At 41.2% G+C, this 21,686-nt stretch overlaps 1 protein-coding gene across 4 annotated transcripts in view; it reads left to right on the top strand.

Annotated features, from left to right (window-relative positions):
- The window catches only part of Raf1 (Raf-1 proto-oncogene, serine/threonine kinase), a 60,869-nt gene that overhangs the window by 26,887 nt on the left and 12,296 nt on the right, over positions 1 to 21,686 (top strand). For all 4 annotated transcript variants that reach the window (NM_012639.2, XM_087655987.1, XM_087655984.1 and 1 more), the window contains exons 2-6: positions 10,442 to 10,674; positions 16,322 to 16,434; positions 18,833 to 18,935; positions 19,225 to 19,382; positions 20,930 to 21,028. In NM_012639.2, coding sequence (NP_036771.1) covers positions 10,468 to 10,674; positions 16,322 to 16,434; positions 18,833 to 18,935; positions 19,225 to 19,382; positions 20,930 to 21,028 — 680 coding nt within the window. In that variant the 5' untranslated portion in view covers positions 10,442 to 10,467. The remainder of the gene's footprint in view (positions 1 to 10,441; positions 10,675 to 16,321; positions 16,435 to 18,832; positions 18,936 to 19,224; positions 19,383 to 20,929; positions 21,029 to 21,686) is intronic.

Raw genomic sequence — 21,686 nt, 5'->3', positions numbered from 1 at the left:
TGTTTTCACATGTGCAGTGCTGTTTCCCTCACGGTGCTGGATGTGCTTTGTCCCAACCAAAACCATGCTGGAATGTAATTACTGACTAGGAGTCTTCTTTTGCTGGTCTGAGTTTATTATCATGAGAGTGACTTTTAAAAATTACTATGTTTTATTTATATGTGTGTTTTGCTTGTGTGTGTGTCTGTGCACCATGTATATGCCTGGTGCCCACAGGAGCCAGAAGAAGGCATCAGTTCCCTTAGAACTAGAGATACAGATGGTTGTTCACTGCCATGTGGGTGCTAAGAACTGAACCCAGTTCCTCAAGAAGAGCAGCCTGAGGGTTGAGCCCTCTCTTCAGCCTCTCAAAAGTGACTGTATTAAAGTATGAAGGTCCTGTGCTTTGTCTCTTTGGCATATTCTGCTTCCCTTCTGCTTTTGGCTATGAGCTGAAGCAAAGGCCCAGAGCAGAAGCCAAGTAGACACTGACATACTGTTGGCTTTCTAGCCTCCAGACCACGAGCCAAAATAAGCTTCTATACAAATTATGTCTCATGTTCTTTTGTCACAACTGAAAATGAACTGACACTCTTGTCCTCAGTTTTGCTTTTCCCAGTATTTTCCTATTAAGAACATACCTGTGTTAACTGTGTTCTTAAAATATTAGCTGGATAATTAGAAAGGAACAATTCTTGAGTTTTAAATTGTGTGCCATTTGGGGTAGCATGATGAAATCTCACACCATCTTTTCTGTCCTGCCTGGGACATGAGTCATCTCCTGGTTCAGTATACCTGTGCTCTAAATGCTTCTTCCCTCCAGTCACATAGCTGCTGTCTTGTTTATCAGATCCTCTGTGTGGTATTGCAGATTGGCACCCACACTGCCCTTATTTTACTTGATAATGGCTCGTTTTGCAGAGGATAAGCTGAAGAGAAGCAAATAAGGAACCTAAGAAAAGAAGTGTGCAAGTTGTAGTCATTTAAGCTGTGAAGGAGTAAGAGACTCGTGCTATCTTTGCTGTTGTGCCTCACAGTTGTAACCATCCCATATGACAAGCTGGGCATTGGGGAGTTGATTAGAACTTACTAAGTCCTAGCCGTGGGCCCTGGCATTACTGAGGTCTGGAAATATACACCCATAGGATAAGGGGCTTCTCTACTAGCATTTAATTTGTTGTTGTTGTTGTTTCTTTTTTAAAAAAATACTTTTTATTTAATCTTTGGCAGTATTATGTGTATATATATTTTTATCCTACCCTACAACTCCTCATTACTTTTTATAATCAAGTACTACCAGTCTATTACTTAGATTATGTACCCATGCCACTTAATGGACTTTGGGGTCCCCCCCCTTTGGCTATTTGGAATACTGCTGATATGGAATCTGATGTTCTAAGGTTATTGAAACCACTTGGGCCGCAGCCATGGCTCAGCACTTCAGAAGGCTTGTTCTTGCAGAGCATTTGAGTTCAGTTCCTAGCACCTACAGTAGTTGGCTCACAACCACGTGTAACTCCAACTCCAGGGCATCTACTGCCTGTAGGTCCATAGACACCTATACTCTCATGCAAATATCCTGCCCTCCATATACAAAATAAAATGATAAAAAATTTTTAAAATTACTTGGAAGTCCTATAGTTTTAGTTGATTAAAAATTATTCTGGACAGACTTTTTTGAAAGGTAAAAGGATAATTTTATTAGATTTTATTTTGTACATTGAGAATAGGATTTTTTTGTTTAAATTGATGTTTTGAGATTACTTGAGACTTCATGCTGTGAGTAGAAGTTGATACAGTGTTACCCATCCTTGCTGTCACAATGAAGAAGCCACTAAGATAATGAAGTTGTGTGACTATCCCAGGAACTTCAGATTTAGTACCTTTAGTAATGTTCCACTTTTAGTGATCAGCATGCTTTTTTAAAATGACACAATAGATTCAATTAACTGTAATAAAATAAATTATGGCAAAATATATGTATAATAAAGTTTTCTGTGTATAGTGGTGTGTGTCCTTAATCCCAGTACTTGTCAGGCAGAGGCAGGCAGCCAGCCTGGTCTCCTACATAGCAAGTTCCAGACCAGCCAGGGTTACATAGTGAGACCTATAGTGAGGCTATAGAGGGCTCAGCAGTTAAGGACACTGGATGCTCTCCTAGAGGACCTGGTTCCCAGCACTCACACTGGGAGACTTACAACCACCTGGAACTCCAGTTCCAGGAGATCCGATGTCCTCTTCTGGCTTCTGTAGGCACCAGGCATGCACATGATGTACAGACATGCATTCAGACAAAATACCCATATATTTAAATAAATAAATAAATAAATAAATAAAACTAAAGATAAATGATATAATTTTTTTAAAGTTAATCACTTTTAAAGATTTATTATTTTATGAGTATGTGTGTGTATTTCTGTGCACTACATGAAATACGCATGCTCTCAGGCCAGAAAAGAGGTGTGTTCAAGGTTAACTTGTGGTAAACTGAAAGTTCCAGTCTATTCTATAGTCTAGATCCTGACAACAACAAAACCCAAACCAAAAATGAGATTGTTTTGGCTTCTCTGTGTCATTTGTGTTTCCATCTGAAATTTAGGATCAGCCTGTCATTTTCTACAAAAAATTTACATTACAGTATTCTGGTTATTTGATTTTTTTTTTAAAGATTTATTTATTTAATATGTATAAGTACACTGTAGCTGTCGTCAGACACCAGAAGAGGGCATCAGATCTCATTACAGATGGTTGTGAGCCACCATGTGGTTGCTGGGATTTGAACTCAGGACCTCTAGGAAGAACAGTCAGTGCTCTTAACCACTGAGCTATCTCTCCAGCCCTGATTATTTGATTTTTAATTTTGTAACTTTTATATATTTTTTAAAAATTTTTGTCACCTTGACACAAGCTAGAGTAATCTGAGAAAAGGGGGCCACAGTTGAAAATGCCTCCATAGCATTGGTCTGTATCCTAGCCTGTGGAGCATTTTCTTAATTAGTGATTGATTATGGGAAAGCCCAGTCCACTGTGGGTGGTCCTGGGGGGTGTAAGAAAGCAAGCCAGGGGGAGCAAGCCAGCAAAGAGCACTCTTTATGGCCTCAGCTTTTGTTGCTGCCCTGACTTCCCTGGATGATGGAATACAGGCGGTAAGATGAAATACACCCTTTCTCCCCAAGCTGTTTTTGTTCATGATATTTTATCACAGGATTAAAAACCATAAATGAGTGTAGAAAGGATTGGTTGAAACCCCTAGATGAATGTGGAGATTACTGCCTCTTTAACAGTGACCTGTGTATTGATATGCATGGCCCAACATGCTCATGAGTTTGTCTGTTTTCAGTTTTAAGAACCTCATGCTCAGTGACTCCGTTTCAGATCAAGTTCCGGCTTGGATCCTTGCAGTAATTTGTCAAGATTGGGGTTAGAATGTGAGGGAGATAACTGTTGTTTCTTTAAAGAGGAGTGTAGGTTGTGTATCGCACTTTACTGAAAGAGAACTCTGCAGACTGGCTGTGAACAGTCAGCTGTGTGGTACACTTGTGTGATCCCTGAACTCAAGAGGTGAAGGCTAGAAAAGCTCCAATTTGAGGCTAGGCTGGGCTATACTGTGAGGCTCCCTGTCTGAAAAACAAAAAGGGCTGGAGAAGCCACGAAGCTTATGAAATGACCCTTGATGTCTGCTTTGAAGCAGGAGAGATGACAGAGGACAGGCACTGCTAGGTGCTTTGTTTAGCAAGAGACCTGGAGGTGCAGGAGAGAGGAAGTGAACAGACAGGCTTTAGAACTGGTCTAGAATTTTACGGTGTTTAGTTTTGTTTAAAAGTCTGTGGGTGGTAGAGCGCTTGCCTAGGAAGTGCAAGGCCCTGGGTTCGGTCCCCAGCTCCGAAAAAAAGAACCAAAAAAAAAAAAAAAAAAAGTTATGGCTCAGAAGTTAAGAGCTTCAGAGCTCTGTGGTCTTGAAGAAGACTGGGGTATGGTCCCAGTCCTCACGTGGCGGCTCACAATTCAGTATCTGTAACTCCAGTTCCAGGGGCTCCAGTGCCATCTTTTAGCCTCCTTGCGCTCTAGGATCTGTTAAGTACAAGGTCATTTTATGTAAAGGACACCATTTCAACTAGCATAGTGTTCTGTTAACTTTAGCCTTTGCCTTTCTCACCTAACAGCAGTGAACTGCTGTACTTAAAATATACTGCACTGCACCCAACGGCAGCTTTTAAAATTTAATTTTTATGTTTATGTATTCCTTCATTTTGTGTGAGTTTGTGTGTATGTGAGTGTGTGTATTTGTGCCACGGGGCACATGTGGAGGTCGGAGGGCAGCTTGATGCTGGTTCTTATTGTTAACCTTGTGAGTCGAGGTAATCAAACTCAGGGCAGGCTTAATGTCAAGCCTTTTACACACTGAGCATCTTATTGGCCCTCACTCTTTTCTTACATTTTTATTTATTTGTGATTGTTTTGTGTGTATGATATGTAATTGCATATGTGCTTGCTATGGTTCAAATGTGGAGGTCAGAGGACAACTTATAAGAGTTATGTGTCACTATCCATTGTGGTTCCTGGATATTGCACTCAGGCTTGAATGACAAATGTTTTTATTCACTCCAATGGCCCTGTTTCGCTATTTATATTTATTTATTTATTTTACCACAAATCAAGGGACAGTAATGTTATAAGTACTTTTTTTTTCTTTAAGATTTATTTATTGTATGTATGAGTACATTGTCACTGTCTTCAGACACACCAGAATCCCATTACAGATGTTTGTGAGCCACCATGTGGTTGCTGAGAATTGAACTCAGGACCTCTGGAAGAACAGTCAGTGCTCTTAACTACTGAGCCATCTCTCTAGCCCTTAAGTACTTGTAAGAATGTGGAAATTGAGCAGACCTGCTAAGAGAGTTGCATATAATACTACACTTTCCGTACTGTTTTGGTAAAAGAAAGTTAGCAGTGTTACTTTAATTAGCTATCTGGTTTCTTCAGGGTTTTGAGCTGGAAAGAAATTAGAAAGTATTAAAGAAATGCAAACCAAGTCCTAGCACCAGCTGAGGCTTTCTCCCCCTCAAGCCCTTCTTAGGGTCATTGGTAGTAGTCAGTGCCATGCCCCATATTCCTTAAAGTCATCCAGGAGGGATGTGTGTCCTGTGTTTTGTGAAGTGCTGCCCTGTTGGATTATGTCACTCATGTTCAGCCACCAGGAAGTTCTCAGAACCCAGCACAGGCCTTACTGCTTCCTCCATGGGGAAGATAATAAGCTTAAGGGGCTAAGTTCCCAGAAAACAAAAGTAAAACAAAAAAAAACATACCTGTGTAGAAGATTCTAGAAGGCTGAATTAGAACTTCTTTAATTGTGGAGAGTTAGAATGTCCTGAGTGAATTATCTTGGGCTACTTTTAGTCCTCTTAATAGTCATTGATTGTCCAAGCATATATTTGACCAAAGAGTCTGGTTGATATCAAGTAAAATCTCTGAACTGTCCTCTGAACAGACCTTTAGGTTCCACCCATCCCCAGAATAGATGTGGCTTGGGTGGATCTGGAGCCTGTAGTAGAGCTGCCCACTCCTCTTGCGTCCCCTTGCTGTGTCCCTCAGTGAACTCAGTAAGTGCTCTGACATATGACTTCTTTCTCCTGCAGTCAGTCACTTCTGTGGTGAAGCATATCATTTGAGGCCACATAAGTCCTTGTTCCTGGACTGCTGCCACTCATTTTTGGCTCAGAATAAATTCTCTCTCATTTCTTTTGAGGTGAGCTGTGTTGTCAGCAGGACCATAGATGCATGGAAACTTAAAATGTGGGTTATCTGCTGTTTTCTCTTTTTTCCTTAGAAAACGAGGGAAAAAAAAAAAAACCCCTTTGGTGTATATAAATATTGCTAGTGGTAGTTTGATGTTTCTCGACTTAGGTCATTAAGGGCTCCTATGTTTGGCACATGTATGTCATCCAGGAATTCCCTCCCCTAGCCTGCTGGGAATTTCCTTTGCTTCATTCTATATTCAGTGTCCTATTGCTTCCTGTGTCTTAGGTTATTTTCTTTCTTGACTTATGTGAATAATGAGGCCCTTCAGAAAGAGACCATGGACAGTAAAGCTCATGAATCATGAATGTTAGAAAAAGCTCTCTCTTTTACCTTTCTTTATAGTTTTCTTTCATACTGTATCAGACATTTCTTCCGATGTTGAGATTTGAAGCCATTCCTGATCCTTTGGCTAAAACTTCTGGAGTCTTGTTTTCTTGTTATTATAAAAATAAAAAAATAAATGATGATTCTATGTATCTTAGTCTGATATATAATTCAGGTCCCCATCTATGTGGTTTGGTCTCTGTCCTTCATATTAGAAGTTCTCTGCTAATCTACTTAGTTAACAGGACAGGATTAAGAACTGAGTATTGTCTTAGAGCACAAGTGAGCTTTGCTGAGCATCATGGTGTGATGGGGAGCTCTCTGAGTCTGGTTGCTGAGCTGGGAAGGAAGCTGCCAGGTTTTGTAGTCAGACGTTGAGTCATATGTTAGGCTCAAGTGTTGGGCCTGTTGAAATAGCATCTGATCTGTCTTTACAGTTCATGCTGGTCTACAATCAGAGCCCTATGTGCCTCCTCCCATGGCCTGAGTCTTTTGTTTTGAGTCAGGGTCTTGCTATGTAGATCAGGCTGGACTTGAACTCTCCATATTCCTGCTTTGTGTCTGAAGTGCTAGGCATATACAGACCTGTACCACCTACCACCTGACCTGGTGTGGTCTGTCTCTCTCTGTCTCTGTCTCTCTTTCTTTGCTGAGCCGTCTCTCCAGTTCTGTTTTTCAAAGGCATATAAAACATAAGTAGTCTAAAACTTTTCATTAATATTATAGAGTAGACCTAATAATGAGACTGTTAGGCATGTTACAAAACTGGGGATGTGGCTTGGTGGTAGAGTGCTTTCCAATCTAGAGTGTGCTGTGTGGGTGGAAGGAAAGAAAGAAAAGTTACACCCGCTAGTGTTGGTTACTTTTATCAGTCTGTGTCTTTATCCTTTGTACATTTGAGAAGTATTTGTTATTTCCAAGAGAGGTGAAGCAGTAGCACATCCCATGCTTTCTTTATCTACTCCCAACCCCAGAAGGCGATGACAAAAAGTGGATATCTATTGACTGGTCAGTTAAACAAACGGAAATGCCTTGACATAAAAATCATCCAAAATCTAATTTTAAAATGTAAAAAAAAAAAAGACAGTATAACTTTTTATTCACCCAGTTTTTAGCGAGAATTGTATACAAGATAACTCTGTTCCTACATCTCGTTTGTCTGTTCTTTGTGTTTTTCCTTTTTTTCCCCTAGGCTTTTGTCTTTCTGTTCCACGCTCCCCCAAACCCCCTTGAGCCTTTGTCCAACTTTAGCCTGCGCTAATCACTTTTCTGGGATGACTGCCCACATAGCAGTGTACCACAGTCTTTTCCCACTGCACATGTACAGAGTAGATGGCGTCATTTTATACTGTAAATCTGAATTACTTCTGCTGAGTTCTGTAGTGCCCTTGGACAACCTAAATGTCATCATCTTTTAGGGTGGGTATATGTCTAATGCTAGGCCTCTGTCTCTGCTCTTTGGAAAAAGGAAAAGTCATTATGTTCTTCTGAGTGTGAGAAGCTGCAGTCAAAGCCTTCTGTGGTTCTTGCTTTGGTCAGAGTCACAAAGAATTAAACTCCAGCAATGGCCAACAAAGGGAAGAGCTGTATATAGTTTTAATGATCTAGTAATCCTTTCCTTAGATGTCAGCAGACTACTTATGTACTTGTCGGCACCGGGTCCTCTACGTCAGCAGTACTTACTCTTAACCTCTGAACCATCTCTTCTGCCCAATATTTCTGTGTGGTTTTTTTTTTAATGGAACCTGCTTGTAATTATAATTTTATGTTGCATCTTCTAGCAGTTTTCTTAATACATTTTAATATTTAATGTTATAGACTTAGAACCACTGCTGTTTAGTTTTTCCTTTTTCTTTCCTCCTGCTCCTCCCACTCCTCCTCCTCTTTTCTTTTTCCGTCTTCTTTTTTTTTTTTTTTTTTTTTTTGGAGACAGGGTCTCTGTACAGGGCCCTGGCTGTCCTATGTAGATTAGCTAGCTGGCCTACTTAACAGAGGTCTGCCTGCCTCTGCCTCCTTGTGCTGGGATTAAAGGGATTACCATGCTTGATTTTGGTTAGTTTTTTAATTTCAGTTGATAGCTCACTTTGGTTGATTTAAAATGATCATAGAAATTATAGTTATCATGACTTCTTCCACTTTAAAATCAAGTCACAATGATAAGTAAGGTCATATAATAACTAACAGTTACTGTGTAAAGAATTAAAATTTAGTGTATTACAGCAGTGGAATGCCTGAAAACTCACAGAATTACATAAAGCTTTAAGTTAGGTGCCTTTGTGTTGCAGGTACTGGTCCAAGTACTAAGAATATACCAGTGAGCTCTGCCCACAAAGCAGACATTTATGTATGTGTGTATGTATGTATGTATGTGTTTATTTTTAAATTTATTTATTTTTTGTTTTTGACATTTATAAACAGTCTTTGTAGTAATAAATGTCGCACTGAGAATTAATCAGGTTTGTTTGTTGAGGGGAGGAGATAGACTGTTTTGGCTGGAGTGTCAGGTAAGGACTCTTTAAAAGGCTGTCTTGGTGGAGACAGGTAGTGGAAAGGCCATCTTGACTGTTTGTGGGATTTTCATTCTTTTGGGTGAAGGGAATAAGAAATTCTCAGGTATGAATACTGGTATGTTCTGGTGGGTTTGTTTGCCTTCTTTTAAAAACAAGGTTCCACTTTGTAAGCTCTGACTATCTAGGAACTGGGTGTTTTGACCAGAATGACCTCACACAGAGATCCACCTGTGTCTGCCTTCCAAGTGTTGGGATTAAACCGTTACTGTTACCAGTATGACTGGCATGTTCTGAAAGCAGTTTTAGAGGCCTGGTTAAGGGGTTCAGAGTTTATTCTGAGTTTTAAGCAAGGGGGTCACATGATGCACAGTCTGCATTTGTTCAGGTCCCTAATGAATAGTATTTGCATGGGCCCTGCATGTGTCTCTGATGTAAGTCCCAGAGAACTCAGGATTGCTAATCTAGTGTAAATGTTGTGCAGATAGTCACACAGTGACGAAAAAGAAGTCTGCATATGTTCAGTGTAGACACACACACACACACACAATCTTTTGTTTTCAATTGTTGGAGTCGATGGCTGTGGACCCACAGATGTGGCACAGGAGTCTGGTTGCAGTTAGTCCCCAGTTTCTTTTCGTGGGCTGAAAATTTAGCACATAGTGGGAAGTCAGGGAGAAAGTTCTGGTTGAAAATGAGGTATAAGTTACATTTTCTTTAATTCTAGCCATCTCATCCCCGACTAAGTGATTTGTGTGTCAGGACTGTATGTGAGACAGTGAGAGCTGTGGAGTTAGAGCTGCCCAAGTGTGCATCTTAGCCTGGACACTCAGAGTATGTTGTAAGAATTCTCTCTGCTCTAGATGGGACATCACTTCTATTAGTATCTAACTGTACATATCAAGGTGGATAATAGGAATGGGTCATATGTATATATGTAAATTTCTATATGTGCTATGTGTGCATGCATGCATATATGTATGTGTACATGCATGCTCTGTATTCTGCCTCACAATAGAGGCTCCTGGTGAATTCTAGCTCTTGCTAGATAGACAAAAGTGTCCGACAGAAGGCTTGAAGGAGGATTCTCTGCTAACCTTATAGTTTTCTAGAGGAGGAGAACCATTTACTTTGCCTGCTTGCTGACCTGCAAGTGTCTGGGCATTCCTAGTCCTTATGCCTGAGGCATGTTACGTGGTTAAAACATCAGATTGTGATGGGTTAAATGACCGGTTTTCTTCTTTGGTTCTGCACCCAAACCGAATGCTGAATGTTACAGTGGAAAATTCATGGACTTTGTAAATAGATATGGAATCTGGGAGTTTTGGGACAGCTAGGGTGATTTCTCTGGTTTAAAGAGAAAGTAAAATGAAGATTTAAAAGCTGAAGTTCTTATACAAATTAAATGAGAAAGCTTATCCATAAAAATATACACATATGGTATCTACAGTGCATCCTGGGAATTAAGTTTTCTGCTTTTCTCTTGGAGGCAGGACTCCCTACTCCCCAGTGCATAATTCTCAGAGTTTAAAATATATTGCTCATGGACAGAGGTGATGACCCAATTTATTCATACATTGTAATCAAAGAAAATAAATATATATGAAAAATACGGACTAGAAGCCAGGCGATCTTGGCTTATGCTCTAGGTTAGCTTTGAATTTTGGTCTCTTTTTCTTTCATTTTATGGAAATACACCACTATATTTCTTTCCTGACTAACTTGCTCTCAGATTACAAAAAGCTGTATATCACTGTTTTTACAACTTTCTATATTGTGTTCTTGGGTTAAGTACATTTTCTCTAGAATTATAATTATTTGTCTTTCAGGTATAAGTATTGTTGAAATTGCATCAATGGAGCACATACAGGGAGCTTGGAAGACGATCAGCAATGGTTTCGGACTCAAAGATGCTGTGTTTGATGGCTCCAGTTGCATCTCCCCTACAATTGTTCAGCAGTTTGGCTATCAGCGTCGGGCCTCTGATGATGGCAAACTCACGGATTCTTCTAAGACAAGCAATACTATCCGGGTTTTCTTGCCGAATAAGCAAAGGACTGTGGTATGTGACCCTAGAAAATGTCGTTCTCCTGCTCTTGGAGACTGTGCTCTGCTGTCCAGTTTATAGATGGGAGCATCTTCTTGTCACTTGGGGTCTCTTAATTGTTTTTTTTCTCCCCCAAGTGAGATTTATTTTTATTTTTAAGAAGACCTATTTGTTTTATCTCTCTCTATATAAGTGTTCTGTCTTCATGCAGAAGAGAGGATCAAATCCCATTACAGATGGTTGTGAGCCACCATGTGGTTGCTGGAACTCAAACTCAGGAGCTCTAGAAGAGCAGTCAGTGCTCTTAACTACTGAGCATCTCTCCAGCCCTTCAGATTTATTTTATGAAAAAAATCACTGTTCTGCTCGCACTCCCTATTGTGTTCTAACATTGCCCACAAAGGCTTTTTTTCTGCATCCTTATTTTTTGGGGAGGAGGAGAGGATATTTCTGATACTTTTTTCTTTTGAAACATTTTAAACATTTATATTTATTAGTTTTATGTGTGTTCATGTGTTTGTGGTGCTTGCATGACATAGAAGTGAGCAAACAACTTGTGTGAGGAGATTCTTCTCGTTTATTACCACATGGGTTTTGGGGATTGAACTCAGACTGTCAAGCTTGGCAGCAGCTGCCTCGGTCCAGAGCCATCTTGCCAGTTCTTAGCCATTTCTTTGAGAAGATTTTTTTCTTTTAGTTTCTAAGCTAATTAAAATAATTAAAGAAGGAAAAAAAAGAATGCAAAGTATTGACTTAATTTTTGAGATTGCAATTAAATATGATGAAAGTAAAATTTTCTGGGTTATTTCACTTTAGGAAAAAGGTCTAGATTTTTAATTTTGAAAAAAAAATGTAGTCTTTGTTTTATGTGAATGGGTGTTTGCTGCCACGTATGTCTGTGTGCCCATAGCGGCCAGAAGAGGACATTGGATTACCTGGAACTTGGGTTACTGACAGGAGCTACCACGTGGTGCTGGGAACTGAGTGTGGCTGCTCTGGAAGAAAAGCCAGTGCTTTTAACTATTAGGCCATCTCTCCATCTCCTTGGAAAAGGTTATTTTGTTATTTCATAGGCCCAAGACAGACTTTTAGGTTGCTTAAGAAGAAACTCCTGCCTTGTCTCTTCTCAGGGCACAAAATATTTCTGCATTTTCTCCATGGAATCGGTGACAGGTTCATGTTGGAACCAGATATTGTCAACAGGATTTCCTGACGTGAAACCCATTATTTTCTAAAGACCCATTGTTCAAAAAACCCTTTACTGTTCTGAACTTTAAAAGCAAAAAACCTGTTTGGCTAAAACAGAAGAGTGAAGTTCTATTGGTTTTTGTTTGTCAGGTCTTGTTTAAACCTAAACTGAGAACTTGTCCATCCTTGCCCTCCCACTCCATGGTCTGTGGAGCACAGTGTCTGACATCTGTTTGTTCCTTTTGGCTCTGAGACTGCAAGGCCAGCCAGAGCTTTTTTTGGTTTTCTTCTAACAGTTCCCTCTGGTCTTTCTAGTTAATCCCTTCATCATTATTTATTTTGTGTGTGTGATTTGTACCTGAGTGTTTGTCAGTGCCATGGGTATGCAGTGCCCATAGAAGCCAGAAGAGGACATTGGATTCTCTAGATCTGAAGTTAGAGATGGTTGTGAGCTGCTGTGTTGGTGCTCAGCATGAATGGTCTTAAGTTTGAGGCTTATCTGGGCTACCGAGTGTTTTCAGGGTTCATAGGCAGCTTAATTTGAGATTCAAAATAAGTTAATTCTTTCTTTTTTGTTTTTTGTTTTTTTAAAGAAGGTTTCTGAGCAGCTACCTTAAGATAGGGACACAGTGTTTGTGTCAGTTAGAAGTGCTGGCTGGTGTTTCTTTCAGACTGAGTACAAGACTCTATCTCTCTATTTACTTTTCCACTCTGGAGTTCAGATTCACAGAGCAGGTGTTTCAGAAATAAATCTGTAGTGCCGACATTAGATCATACACCTTCTAGCTGTGCTCCCTTCCCTGGATCCAGAACTTTGAGTTGTAGGTTGTCTAGCGCAATTCTTCCAAGTCAGGACCATGTTGGCTAGGTCACATGGAACCTCCCGCTTCCCCTAAGCATGTAAGAACCTGGGAACCTGGCCTTTGTTCTTCTTGACTGAAGATGTCCTTTGTCTCCCCCTTGTTGTACTTCTGTAGTACAATATTCCAATCTAATACCTTCCTTTAGGGCTTACGATGGCTAGTTATGGCTGTGAGCTCATAACTATTCTTTTAAATGTGTCAGCTCTCCTAATGCTACATGTCCTGTTTCTACCAACCTGCACTGATTTCAGATCGGCTTATTTAAAGCTTATTTCTCCATGGGTAAAAATGAAAATCTTCACTTGTTAGTATTGCTTCATACAAGAAAGGTCATTTTAATACTAAAAGAGTAAAAAGGGCTATTTCAAGGTGAGAATGGATTTTATTCGAAGGTGCATCACATGACAAAATAATTCAGCATGTCATAAATAATGGAGTTATTCTTCATGTTGCTGAACACTGTGATTTAGAACCAGATTTAATACTTATTTGGGTCCATTTGTAGATGATGTTAAAAACTAACAGCCATTGAGGCTGCAGAAATGGCTGTACAGTTAAGAGGGTCCCAGAGTTCAACTAGCAGCACCCTAGTTAAGCAGCCCACACCCTCCTGCTCCAGGGGACTTACATCTGTAGTCTCTGTTACAGTGCACCTGCGTTTATGTACATCCCCCCCCCCCCCAACATAGTTAGAAATAGTAAAACCCCTCTAACAACGAAAAGAGAAGCCAACAGTAGTGGCTGCTAATAGTATTTCTGAGTGTTTTATTCATCTGTGTAATCCTTGACACCTTTGTTGGGACATAGCAGGTAGTTGGGATTGATATCTCCTGAAGCGTATGGGAAGCACAAAGCAGATGTTAGTTTCTTCTATTTCTTTGGCAAAAGATGGAGCACCCTTCTCTGGGAAAACCAGTGGTGGAAAGTGCCCTCAGGCAGTCAGCACTCTTTCCCCTGTCCTAGAGTGGCTTCACGGGATTTCTCTTTTTATAGCTCTTGAACTGATCATAGTGTGCATCATGGGAGTAGGAGAAACAGACTGAGGATATGTCTAATGGAAACAAATTTAGAAGAATAATTACCTTTAGAAGAATAATAGTCTTTTAATGTTTCTGATTTCTTTTTTTTTTTTCTTTTTTTTCGGAGCTGGGAACCGAACCCAGGGTTTTTCTGATTTCTAAACATACACATCTCTCTGGTAGCTGCTTCTCATTGTTACTGGACAAGTGAGTTACTAGAGCTGAGACTGCTGCCCTTACAACCAGCCACCTGGCAGGACAGGTTCCTGGGCTGTATTCCAAAGTTATGGACGCAGACTCCTTGGATGTGTCGGTACACAGAAGGCTAAGGAGTCTCTTTCGAAAAGCCCTCGTCTGCTGCTTCCCATGCTGTCTACATCTGGGGACATCAGTGGAGCAGAGAATCAAGATCTGTCTAGCTCTCAGAACCTGTGACTTCTAATGGAAACAGTAAAATAACTACATACCAAACTTTACAGTTTTGAAAGCTGTTGCCTGCAGTATAGGTGCCAGTATAGGTGTCAGTGTGTGAGTTTAGAACTTTGCTGTTTTCTCTTCTCATGTCTTTATAGCTCAGCTCTCTAGTGCAGGCATTGTCTGTCTCGTTTTGCTGGACACTAGGAAGGTGTTAAAGGGTAAATACCTGTGAAAGTAGAGAGATTACAGTAACAGTTCTGGTATGTTCATCACCTGGATTACCCTTGGCTGATCATAACAGTTCTTTCTGTCTGTTTCCACCCACACCTTTTCATTTGTTTTGATACAAATCCTAGGTAAGGTTTGTCTGAACTAGTTTGGTATGTCCAAGGAACTTTTTTCTTTAGACAGAACCTAACTCTGTAGTCTAGCACATGGACTTAAATTCAAAGCAGCCATTTGTTTCAGACTCAAGATGTTGGGAATAGATGCAAGGGACCATGCAGCTTTAAGAAACTTAAAGAATGTTAATTGTTTAAATAGGCAACATGATTTACAAGTATGGGTGACTTCTGCCCCCGCTAGTTCCCCAGTTCTTTCCCTTAGTATTCCTGTGATAAGGAAGGTTTATTAATCTGAAGAGTCAGATGGCCTCATTCACAGCAAAGGAGGAGATTTCAGAGCTGCTTAGAAACCCTTTTTCTTTCCTCTGATGTAATTGATCCTTTAGGAGAACTTTCTGACCTCTGTCACCCCTAAATTGTGTGTCCTACACTCTCAAATTATGCTGTAGTTCTCCCTTACTGACCTAGCGATTGGTGACTGGCCAGCTAAGTCCCTGTTAGTAGTCAGTGACATCAAAATCAGGCTATGTGAAAACAGATGCGCTGTCATTCCTTGGATTCACTCTTGCTCTTCCTACTAGCTTTGTCTCCACTTTGGATCCAGGTGGTGTGGTCTCTTTGACGTTGTTAGACAGCTCTGCCTTGCTTCTTAAGACTCATCTCTGTCTTAACCCAGCTAGAAAGGAGGAGAGAAAAGGGCAGAGATTGGTTCTGCAGAGCTCTACAGTCAGCCACAGGGTTCTGTGCAGGCAGTTCATAGTCACTTCAAATTATCCTGCTGTCCTTGATGGTTCTGGCGACTCTTTCTGTTTTTTCTCTTTTAATTAATTTCCTAGGCTTTGATATTTTGGAAAAATATCGACTCTTTAATATTTTATCCAGTATTTCAACACTGTGGGTACAGACACTTTGCATTGTGCTTCCAAGCAGCCACCTAGTTTTTGAAGCCTAGATTAGGACACTGCATGGGGCACCTACTGCCTAGGCTGTCTGGTATACATTGGTGTCTGCCACTAAAGTCAAGCAGGAACTTTGCTCATCTGTTTCCCATTCACCCTTACTACTTTGAAATTTGTTAGGAAGATCATCTCTCCATTTTGTTGAAAGTAGGTAAGATTTTATTATAAAGCCTTATCTCATGTTTGTTTTACTTTCTGTTGGACTTGCTTATATACACTTACAAGTCCAGATAACTAGAGTGTATCCCCCCCTTCCCCACCATACAACTTAAAATTATTTTTAAAAACATATTTTTGTGTGTGTGTGTACGTGTACCTGTACATGTGCGTGCGCGTGCGCCTGTGTGTATTTGTGCTCCACAGTAACGTTTGTGGTGATCAGAGAATGGATAACTTCTGCTGTTAGTGTCTGCTTTCATGATATATTGGTCTCAGGGATTGAATTTCAGTTGTCAGGCTTGGCAAAAAGTACCTTTCCAGAACTCTAATGTTAATAGCAAGGCATACATCTTTCTAAACCACACAATATGCATAAACACATATTGGTTTCCCCACTTTAAGAATACCCTTACTCTGTATTACTCTAATAGAAATACTTTCTCCAGTTACCATGCCACAGACTACTGTCCCCTCAGATAGTAATGCAGGGTAGTGCAGGAGGCGCATATTGTTGTCAGTGCTGAGTCAGGTCTGTGTGCATTCGCCTGTACTTAATTCTGGATGTTGAGGTGTTTTTCCCTGTCCGTTCACTATTGCAAACAGTATGAAATAAGTCTATACCATTTTACCTGTGGGTGTGTGCACTTCAGGGTTCACTTTTGCAAGGGGTGCTGTAGCCTACATTGGTTCTAAAGGTGCTCGTTTGTTTGCAGGTCAATGTGCGGAATGGGATGAGCTTGCACGACTGCCTTATGAAAGCTCTGAAGGTTAGAGGCCTGCAGCCAGAGTGCTGTGCAGTGTTCAGACTTCTTCAGGAGCACAAAGGGTAAGAGCAGAGCCAGGGGGCCACCTTTTAGAATTCTAAGCATTTCCTGGCCACAAATAACTTGTTCTATAACAAATGCTTTGTATTTGCTTCTTAGGGATTGGTGTGTGTGTATATACTTTATTTTTAAAGTGTCAATTCAGAAAAATTTGCTACTGAGAACTTGAAATTATTGCCTGGACATTGTCCTAAAATCTACAGTGCATAGGAGATCCTAACAGCAATATCCAGGGATGTAGGCGGCACTGTTAGAAGGCATGTTTTTAACTGCGAAGAATTTTCCTGGTGTTTGCCATGCAAGTGGGTACTCTGAACATGTTTGCATTGTGGTTTCTATCTCCCCCCCCCCCCCCCCCCCTTAAGAATGCTAGGGGCTGAAGAGTTGGCTCATTAATGGCATTTGCTGCTCTTGGTTCACTTCCCAGCACTCACATCAGGAGGTTCACAACTAGTTGTAGCTCCAGTTCCAGGAGCTCTGATGCCCTCTTCTGGCCTCCAAGGGAATCTTTGCACACATACCACTTAGAGGCATTCAAATATACAGAAAGACGTCTCTTCCCTCTCCTCTTTTTTTAAAAATAATTTTTAAAGATTTATTTATTTTATGTATATGAGTACCCTGACTTCATGCACACCAGAAGATGGCATTGGATCCCATTACAGATGGTTGTGAGCCACCATGTGGTTGCTGAGATTTGAACTCAGGACCTCTGAAAGAGCAGCCAGTTCTCTTAACTGATGAGCTATCTCCTTAGCCCACTCTTCTCCTCTTTTCTGTCTTCTTTCCCTTATTCCTTGTCCCTTGGCCCTTTCTCTCCCCCATAACCCCGGGGCCCCTATCCCTTATCCCTTTTCATCTTTGGCTTGAAGAAATACGCTAGTCAGTGTAGTGCTTGCCGTGCTATCTGAGTGCCAGACTGCCATAAAACCCTGGCTGTGGTTGTTCTTGTAACCTCATCACCAGGAGACATAGATAGGCAGGTCCCTGAAACTTGCTGGCCTGTTTAACCTACTTGCTGAACTCCAGATCAGTTAGAGAATTTGTCTCAAAAAGCAAGATAGATGGGACCTGAGGAATAACATCTCGTGTTGTTTTGCTATATGTATACATTTTCTACAGTCCTAAAGGAAACTCTTGTCATTCATGCTTTCCTCACCCATCTCTTTTTGGTGGTACTGGAGACAGAGCCTAGGGCCTGGAATATGCCAAGTATTCAGTTTGATGAGTATTACATCTTGACTGTCTGATAGCCACAAGACTGAAAGAGGCAGGGAATTTCTACTTCCAGGAAAATACACCTTATTTCCAGTGGTGGTAGCAAGATAGAGGTGGTTTCCCCATCCTCAAAAGCTGAGATCATGGCCCATAGCAACAGAGCACCACATATGTATTGTTCTTTACTATGTTAGCTAAACCTTTGACTCTGTCCTCTTTAGGGAGCAGTGCTTCTTCTGTCACTGACCTCTTGCTTGGTTTTTCTGTGGTTGAGTTCCCTGGCTGGAGAGAGCATCTCAGGGAGTGACTCCTCCTTCCTCTGCTTATTCAGCCAGTTTGCTCATCTTCAACTTGTCATCACCTCTATCTAGCTAGATTGATTTCCATGTCTGTTCCCAAGCTGATACATAGACTTCCTTCAGGACTAGGGAGATTCTGAGACAGAGTCTTGGTCTACTCTTCTCCAAAGCTGTACTGATTTGGAGCTGATCTGCATTCTCTCCTCCCTTTTCAGGAACTGGGGTTTCCTTCCTGGTCTTCATTAGGAAACAATAGTACTTTAGACAGATGCCATTTCCCTACCTTGCATAGGGGATTATCTTAAGGAATGAATTATTGCTCTTTGGGTAACCAGGGGAGTGGCTTGTTGGCTTCTGGAAGCTGATAGGAGGGGCCTGAGTGATGTCATATGTGCGGTACATTTGGAAATATTCATCCTCAGCAAATGGGAAGAGGACCTGAACAACAGTTTTTGCTTAAATCACTATGGTTTCCTATCTTCCTTGTTCTGGACACAGAAAAAGTGGTGTCAGTCAATTTTAAAGACTGTTGTGCTCCTGTAGACTTGTGTTTATTATAATTTCTACAACCAACTTTTAAGCCTGTAGGTAATGCACAGCACATGTGTTTGTGTTGTGTGTGTGTTTCAGGTGGAAGTAGGTGTTGAACACTGACCTGTAGTGGCCTGGTAGGATTTTAACATTACACAGTCATTCTTGTCATGGGATTGTATTTCATTGTTTAAAGGACACTTTGTTTTAGGAGCATACACTTTGGCTTATTTTTTGGGTGGAACCAGAACACCTGTGAGGTGTGCTTAGCCAGCATGCAGTAGACAGAACTGCTCTAATGTCTTAAGCCTTGTCCAGTGCTCTCTCATGTTATGCTTTGGGTAATTTTTAGTAAGAAAGCACGCTTAGATTGGAACACCGACGCCGCCTCTCTGATTGGAGAAGAACTGCAAGTGGATTTTTTGGATCACGTTCCACTCACAACTCACAACTTTGTAAGTTTCAGCTTCTCTCTTTCTTTGCCATTTTGGGCTCTCTACGGTAGATCGTTGACCTTCCTGAAAAGCCCTGGGTGCACATTAGTTGCTTTCAGCCCTCCCTGTGCTGTCATGTATAGCTGGTAGTTTAGAGTCCGCTAACAGAGGCCCCTTTACCCTGAATCTGAATCTGACAGTGTCGGAAGTGTGATTCTTCCCAGTGGGGACTCTTGAGGCTGGTGAAGACAGTGCTATATTTGCTTGTCACTCGAGTTCTCACAATCCTATACCTGCTTTTTTGTCACAGGCTCGGAAAACGTTCCTGAAGCTTGCATTCTGTGACATCTGTCAAAAGTTCCTGCTAAATGGATTTCGATGTCAGACTTGTGGCTACAAGTTTCATGAGCACTGTAGCACCAAAGTACCTACTATGTGTGTGGACTGGAGTAATATCAGACAGCTCTTGTAAGGCACTATGGTTTTTTTCTTTGAAAAACATGTGAGGGTCAGGTCCAGACACACTTTTGACGGTGTTCATTACACATTTTCAATGTTAAATCTGAGTTTTAGGTTTGCTAAATAAATGATTGCTGTGAGTCAGAAACAATCTACTTTAGAAGCATAATATAGTTCTGAAATTAGTTATTCTTAGTGTGGTGGTTGTCTAGCTGTAAAATAAACAGCTAGGGAGCTGGGGGCGGGGATGACTCAGTTGGTAAAGTGTTAACTGAGCAAGCATGAGAGCTGAGCTTGATCCCAGCCCTGACATCAAAGCTGGGCCCACAGTGTAATCTCTGAGTTGGGGAAGTGGAGACACAGCGGTAGCTAGCCTGGGGTTTGCTAGCCAGACAGTCTAGTGAGTCACTGAGCTCTAGTTTCAGTGAGAGATCCCATCTCAAAAACTATTGAGGAGGACTCCTAGCATTGACCTCTGGTACTCACACAGTCATATGAACTCAGACACAGATGCACAAACACCACCACAAGCAGGCAGGACCCATTGTCTGTCAAATTAATACTGACACTGCTTTGTCAAGGAGATGAACAGGGACATGGAAATTGAAGGGTGGGGTTTTCTCTCTTCACCTGGGCTTCAAGTGGCCAGGGCTGCAGGTTATATCCCAAGAAAGCAGAAAGTGGAGTTGGTGCTGCTTCCTTCCTCTCACACTGGGGAGCAATGTGTTTGGGCCTCAGACAGTTTGGGTATAAAAGGTTGAGACTCTCTCTGTTAGGAGATAAGCCAGATACAAAAATACATTTCACAGAGAGAAAATGATTTAAATGCATATTTTAAATTACACTTCTTAGAGACTTTTTAAAACTTGTGTTGAGATTATGAAAAGTCAGTTTTACCCTTATTGCAACATGTTCGGAAAATGAAAGGAATAACATTTTCATTCACAATGGGAGGGAACCTTTTAGCTCCCACAGAAGTCACTTGTTGGTTCTCAGAATACTCGAGTAGCAGAAAGGCATGTGCTTGTGGCCAGCGCACACCTCACACCCTTAGGATTGTCACTAGCACAAGTCTTCTCAGTTCCTTCATTTCAAAAGAGTTGGTGGGGATAACATGAGATTGCTTAGCACCAGGACTCAGCATTTGGAATGAATGTGCCTGGTTAATAGTAATCCCACTTCCCCTTCTGTTTTACTGTTGGTACTAAATATAATGAATTTGTGTGTGTGTGTGTGTGTGTGTGTGTGTTTCAAAGACAGCAGTTCCAGAAAAGCTGTATGTGGTAGAGGTTGTGAGATGTTGTTCTATCACTTAAGAAGCATTGTGTAGTGTAGCTGGACAGGACCGCTTTTCTAGAGGTATACCCTGGCAGCTGGTTGCTGTCACTCAGCCTGTAATGCAGCCCTTCTGGTTGATGGTCTTCATAGTAGGTGACTGACTTTAGGAAAATGAATCAAGGGAAGTTGGGTTTTAGCTTTGGGTTTAGAGGCAAGGCGGGATGGTTTCTCTATGAGAGGACCAAATCCACAAACTAATCTTTCCCTGTTTCTTCTAGGCTGTTTCCAAATTCCACTGCAAGTGACAGTGGAGTCCCAGCACCACCCTCTTTCACAATGCGTCGGATGCGAGAATCTGTTTCCCGGATGCCTGCTAGGTAAGGTTTTTCTTTGGGCCTTTGGAAAGTTGCATTGATCGGCTAGGTTGTCAGCCTGAACACAAAGAAGTCCCTCTTCATGTCCTGTCTGCAGACCCTTGGCTGTTTCTGTGGAACACCAAGTACAGTGTTCGCCACGTTCTCTCTGTGGTCCCAGTGCACTTACATTCTGGAAAGTGATTTTGACGCAGTCCTTCTGTTACAATACCACCTCAATCTCACATTACACATATAAAAAGCTTGAATTCTGTCTTCTTCCCGTTGTGGTGAATTAAGCATCTGTGGAAAGGGTCCCCAAAGTGAGTATAGCAACTAAGAAGAAAGCAGGCCTGAACTTGTAGATGTTTCCCCAGGCTTAAGACCCGGGTAGTTGGAGGTAGATCTGGTTATGGTCAGAGTTCGCCTCTAACTTGTCTGCACTGCTTTCTGGCTCTAAAACTCCAAGTTCAATGAGTTACATCAGTCAGTGACACGCAAGTATTTAGGACCTAAGGTAAAAAATCTACATTTTTGTCTAAAATGTCTGATAGATAATCAGCTATTATTTAATGATCCCCGTAAAGCTACTATAGAACTAAAGGCAGCATTCAGAACAAGGAATTTGTGCTGAAATATGTGTTTATGCCTGACTTGAATGAATCGAATCCTTTTTGGTAAT

Source organism: Rattus norvegicus, chromosome 4 (genome assembly GCF_021556685.1).
Source record: "Rattus norvegicus strain SHRSP/BbbUtx chromosome 4, alternate assembly SHRSP_T2T, whole genome shotgun sequence".
Classification (NCBI taxonomy): domain Eukaryota; kingdom Metazoa; phylum Chordata; class Mammalia; order Rodentia; family Muridae; genus Rattus; species Rattus norvegicus.
The sequence above is the reverse complement of the archived record's forward strand: the minus strand, read 5'-3'. Positions and strand labels throughout refer to the sequence as shown.